The 5,256-nt window shown below is 38.9% G+C and overlaps 1 protein-coding gene across 1 annotated transcript; it reads left to right on the forward strand.

Annotated features, from left to right (window-relative positions):
• The first annotated feature begins 1,617 nt into the window (after positions 1 to 1,617).
• On the forward strand, positions 1,618 to 2,854 carry LOC107768896 (secreted RxLR effector protein 161-like). Its single transcript, XM_016588061.1, has 3 exons — positions 1,618 to 1,713; positions 1,823 to 2,146; positions 2,846 to 2,854. The coding sequence occupies exons 1-3, from the start codon at positions 1,618 to 1,620 to the stop codon at positions 2,852 to 2,854; spliced, it is 429 nt and encodes a 142-aa protein (XP_016443547.1).
• The last annotated feature ends 2,402 nt before the right edge of the window (positions 2,855 to 5,256 follow it).

A 5,256-nucleotide genomic window follows, 5' to 3' on the forward strand; every position in this document is an offset into this window, starting at 1 on the left:
CATAACAGTTACAGAAATAGAACAAATTAGATCTCCAACATCTGAAAACAGAACAGTTACAGACGACAACATAATTTTTATACATTTCACTATTTCAGTGGCATATTCAAGACATTTATTAAGGAAACTCAAAATATCAAAATATGGAGAAATAAACATACAAAGAGCTCTTGACTTGTGCCAAAGAGGATTTCAAGTTCAAGATAGAGAGAATTGAAGAAACCCCATAAATTAAAATCAAATCTTTATCGGCTGGTCTCAATGAACAGAAGAGAAGACTGACCACACATAAATCAAAGTTCAAAACTTAAAAATAGAGACCAGATTTACAAAATATAGAAAGAAACCTCAAAATATCACAGAATAAAGATCATGAAATCTTTATATACACAATAATTTTTCGATGAAAAAAATTCATATGAACCCGGCCGGAGTGTTGAGCTTTGAAATAAAGGAGACTTGTTTTTTAGAGAGATTTTGCATAATCCAATGATTTAGTGAGGAGCGAGGAGTGAGGAGAGAGGAGTCAAAATCACCAACGGCAAACGCCCAGATCGAAGACGGAAATGGCGACTCTATGACTGTGAGAGACTGAGAGAGAGTGAAACAGAAACTCGACATTGCTATTGCTAATTGTCTAACCTAATGAGTAATGCCATAATCTTTAGAGTGGGCATGGTCAGTTGGGCTTGGGGCTGGGGCGATGGGAAATGTGAATTAAATTAGAAACTTGGTCTTGGGCGCTTGGGGCTGGGCAGTGTGATATAGGGTCCAAAAAAATATCTTTAAGATTTTGGTATTTCGGCATACCAAAATTTCAAAATTATAATATCGAGAACCATACCGAAATATCAAAAATGCAATACCGAATTAGACCAAAATATCGAAAAAACTGAAACCGAAATACTGAATTAATTCGGTCCAGTTCGAAATTTGATTTTTCGGATTTTATGCCCATCCTTAGTCATTGGCACTAAATGAGTTTTCAGAAACAAACTTGATGAAGATGTAACAGTTACAAGGAACAAGCCAAGATTGTTGGTCCAAGGTTATAGCCAAGAGGAGGGCATAGATTATGATGAGACCTTTGCTCCAGTTGCAAGACTGGAGGCAATAAGACTCCTCATAGCCTTTGCAGCACACATGGAATTTACCCTTCACCAAATGGATGTGAAGAGTGCCTTCCTAAATGGCTACTTAAAGGAAGAAGTCTTTATTAAACAACCTCTAGGGTTTGAAAGTAAGGAGTGTCCAAATCATATATACAAACTGGACAAGGCCCTATATGGACAGAAGCAGGCTCCTAGAGCATGGTATGAACGCCTATCCAAATTCCTGCTTGAACATGGATACAAAAGAGGTAATATTGACAACACTCTATTCTTGAGGGAAAAAGGTAAGGATCTACTAGTAGTACAAATATATGTCGATGACACAATTTTTGGGGCAACCACTAAAAAACTGAGTAAGGAATTTGCTAAATTAATGGGGAGTGAGTTTGAAATGAGTATGATGGGTGAGCTTAACTTCTTCTTAGGCTTACAGATCAAATAAAACCCAAATGGAACCATGATCCATCAGTAGAAATATGCAAAAGAGTTGATTAAGAAGTTTAAAATGGATGAATCAAAAGAAATAGATACACCCACTGCAACAACTACTAAATTAGACATAGATGAACCTGGTCATATGTTGATTAGAAGTCGTATAGGGGTATGATTGGTTCACTTCTGTATCTTATTGTATGATTGGTTCACTTTTGTATCTTACTGCTAACGGACCTGATATTGTTTTTAGTGAAGGGCTTTGTGCTCGTTTTCAGGCAAATCCTAAGGAATCCCACTTAACTGTTGTCAAGAGGATACTGAGATATTTGAAAGGCACTACTGACCTTTGCCTTTGGTACCATAAAGATAGTAACTTTAATCTAGTAGGATGTGCTGATGCTGATTATGCAGGTTTCCTTGTAGATAGGAAAAGAACCTCAGGTATGACTCATTTTCTTGGTTCATGTCTGGTATCATGGGCCACTAAGAAGCAGAATTCAGTAGCTTTATCCACTGCTGAGGCTGAGTATGTTGCTACTTCCTCTTGTTGTGCTCAACTACTGTGGATCAAACGACAACTGATGGATTTTGGCATTGAAGTTGGTTGCATACCTATATTTTGTGATAACACTAGTGTTATTAGTATGACTAAGAATTCAGTTCATCATAAGAGGACTAAGCACATAGATGTTAGACATCACTTCTTAAGGGACAACTATGAGAAAGGATTGATTACTATGGAATTCTGTGCTACTGATAAACTAATTGCTGACATCTTTACTAAAGCACTGAGTAGAGAAAGCTTTGAAAGGAACAGGTTAGAATTAGGGATGATTAAGATCACCTAATGGGACCAGCTCAGAATGCACAATGAAAAACAATGAAAAAAAAAATTCTTTTTTGGCTAGGAAATCTTGAACTTGTGTAAATATCTAGATTAATTTTTACTGAGTTTCATATTGTAAATAGTATACTCCTGTGACATGTGTTGATATGACTCATTGATCTCTAACAAAATTTTCTCTATTTTGGTAATTGAGGCATGATCAAGAGAATTCTAAATGAAGAACCTGGTTCATCAGTATTGGTTCATCTGAATAACGAGGTATTTTTTTTATACTCTGCACAATTAGAAATATAAATATTTAAATCATGAGTAGAGTCCTACCTATGTTTAAAAATATCAGAAAATTCTATCCATTTATTTTTGAACCAGTTCCATCTCTACTAGAATTCTCACCACATAAAATGCCTAAAATCTAGGGAAGCTTAACCGTTCATTCAACCTGAAATTTCAGGTTGATTAGACCTCTAATTGACTGTGAAAAGCTACCGTTAGTCATTAAATAAGTTTCTCTCTTTAAATACCCATCATCACCCTCTGCCACCCTCATTATTCCAAACCGTCAAAAATTTCTTTCACTCTCAATTTTTCTCTTCTAAAAGCCTAACTCACAAACTTTCTCACGAAATTAGTTACAATGTCGAACCCTCAAGATAATCTAGGCGCTCCTCCACCACCTTCTGCTTCTGGTTCATCCACACCTCTTTCACCCATTACAAACCTCCAGCCTAAGAAAAGGCGTGTTAAAATGCTCGCTCAAAAAACTATAGCCACAAGTGCATTGTCGAAGAGATTGAACACACAATTGAAGGCTACCCAAGCCCAAGAATCTAAACACTCAGACGATTCCTTCAAGTCTGCAAGTGAGGGGGAAGGACCTGCGTCTTCTGACTCTGAGAAGATTCAGAGTTCCCCTTCTGAGGTACGTTCGCCATTGGTTGAAAGTGTAGAAAATAGGTGTGTTCTTGTTAGGTATGTTAGAGAAATGGAAATGCCTGAGTTGAGAAGAAGAGGAGATAAAAATAAAATTGAAAAATAAAATAAGAGAGAGGGTGCAAGCTGCGATGTGAGGGGAAAAGGGGTAGAAGTTGTTGATTACTCATATACCTCTGAGATGATTATACCAACAATTTGTGGGGCTGAAGTTAAAATTGTAGGAGAAAATGGCAAAAAACAAGGGGAAGTGGATCAGGGGAGGCTGTTGAGGGTTTGGTAAATTTGAGTTCTCATATGGATGAATCGGGTTCATCTATTGAAGAAACCATAGCAGATCTTCTAAAGAAAGTAGGTGCCAGTTATAATCCCAAGAAAAGGAGAACACCAACGCCTAAGATTCCAAGCACTACAAAGAACACCAAGAAAAGAAAGGTCAATTCCCCAACAACTACTGAAATTCCCTTGCCAAAGGGGAGAACCACAAGAAGTATCGTGAAACAGAGTGAGAGTGAATTACAAAAGGCTTTGGATGAAAGTAAGAAGAAAAGGATAGATAAAGGAAAAGCTAAGGTTGCAGAGACTTTTGAGGTTGTTGATGTTGAGGAGATGGAACTGGTCCATCAAGAGGAACATACAACTGTGGAGGTTCAGATCCCCAAGCCTAAAAAGACCAAGACCTCTTCCAAGAAGTCTTCATCAGGGTCCAAGGCTGCTGAATCTTCATTGGTCAAGAGGACAAGGTCTGCAATGAAAAACAAACCAGTTAGAATTGCGGAGGATGAGGAATGAAGTGGTGAAGAAGAGAGTGAGTCTAATGGTGAATAAAACAAGCTGACCAAGTTTAGCAAAAGAAAAATTCTGAAGGGTAGATTGCTGAAAGACTTGGTGGAACCAGGAATGGTTCGGATGGTTTATGCACTAGCTGCTCAGGGCTGGAAGGACATGGTCTTTAATATGGATAGAAGGCTAGCTAGGAATTAAATAATTGAATTCATGGCCAATACAGAGGTCAAGGATGGCAGAGTCACCAGCCAAGTGAAAGGGGTTCAAGTGACCTTCGAAGCAGAGAAGCTGAGAGAGATTCTTGACATCCCTGTTGAGGGATATGATGACTACACTAGGCAAAGATGGCCAAGTCTGGATTCCCTTCCTCCTGCCCTTGAAATAACTAGGAGATTCTGTGATGTTGAAGAAGTGAATGAGGCTCTAAGTTTGTGCACAAGAGTGAAATGAAATCACAACACAAAGTCCTATTTGAGTTTGTCAACAAGTGCATACCGCCCAGGCAGGAAAGAAGGCACATTGCTGACTATATGGACTTGGTTTTAATGGAGTGCCTTGAAAGTGGAAGGCAAATCAATTTGCCTGCACTCATCATCAAGCTACTGGACAGGGTTATCAATGGCTCCAAGGCCCATGCCACCCCTTATGGATTTATTCTGACTACTGTTCTAGATTGGTGCAAGGTGCCTCTGAAGAAGTGGGAAATGGCCACAAGCAAGGACCATTTTGGCATTAATACTTTGATTGCCTGTGACTATCTAGTCAATGTCATTCCCAATGAACCTGGTTCATCCAAGAAGACATCTATCAATAGTAAAGTTAGGGCTCTAGTTCAGGAAAGTGGGGCCAAGGATGCTGAGATAGCTAGGCTGAAGGCTCGCTTAGCAGAGGTTGAATCTGAGAGGGATGCTCTCAGAACTAAGCTTACCAAGGAAAAGGGGAAGAATGATGGAATTCTTCAAAATATGCTGAATCTTCTCCAAGCCCAGAACCAACCCTCTAGCTCTCCCAAGCCTTAGGACTTCTAGCCTTCATCTCCTGAACCTGTCTAGTACCACCAGTGACCCAGATTAGGGATTTCTCTTTCTTTTGCTCATGTTTTGAATATTTTTGCTGTCTTTTTGTGGATTGTGGTAGCAACATAGC

The sequence above is a fragment of the Nicotiana tabacum genome, chromosome 20 (genome assembly GCF_000715075.1).
Source record: "Nicotiana tabacum cultivar K326 chromosome 20, ASM71507v2, whole genome shotgun sequence".
NCBI classification, from domain to species: Eukaryota; Viridiplantae; Streptophyta; class Magnoliopsida; order Solanales; family Solanaceae; genus Nicotiana; species Nicotiana tabacum.

Excerpts from the sequence above, each read along its gene's own strand:
- LOC107768896 (XM_016588061.1), top strand. The coding sequence starts at position 1,618 with ATGGATGAATCAAAAGAAATAGATACACCCACTGCAACAACTACTAAA. Across the intron at positions 1,714-1,822 it reads TGATTAGAAGTCGTATAGGG|GCAAATCCTAAGGAATCCCA; the intron begins GTATGATTGGTT and ends GCTCGTTTTCAG.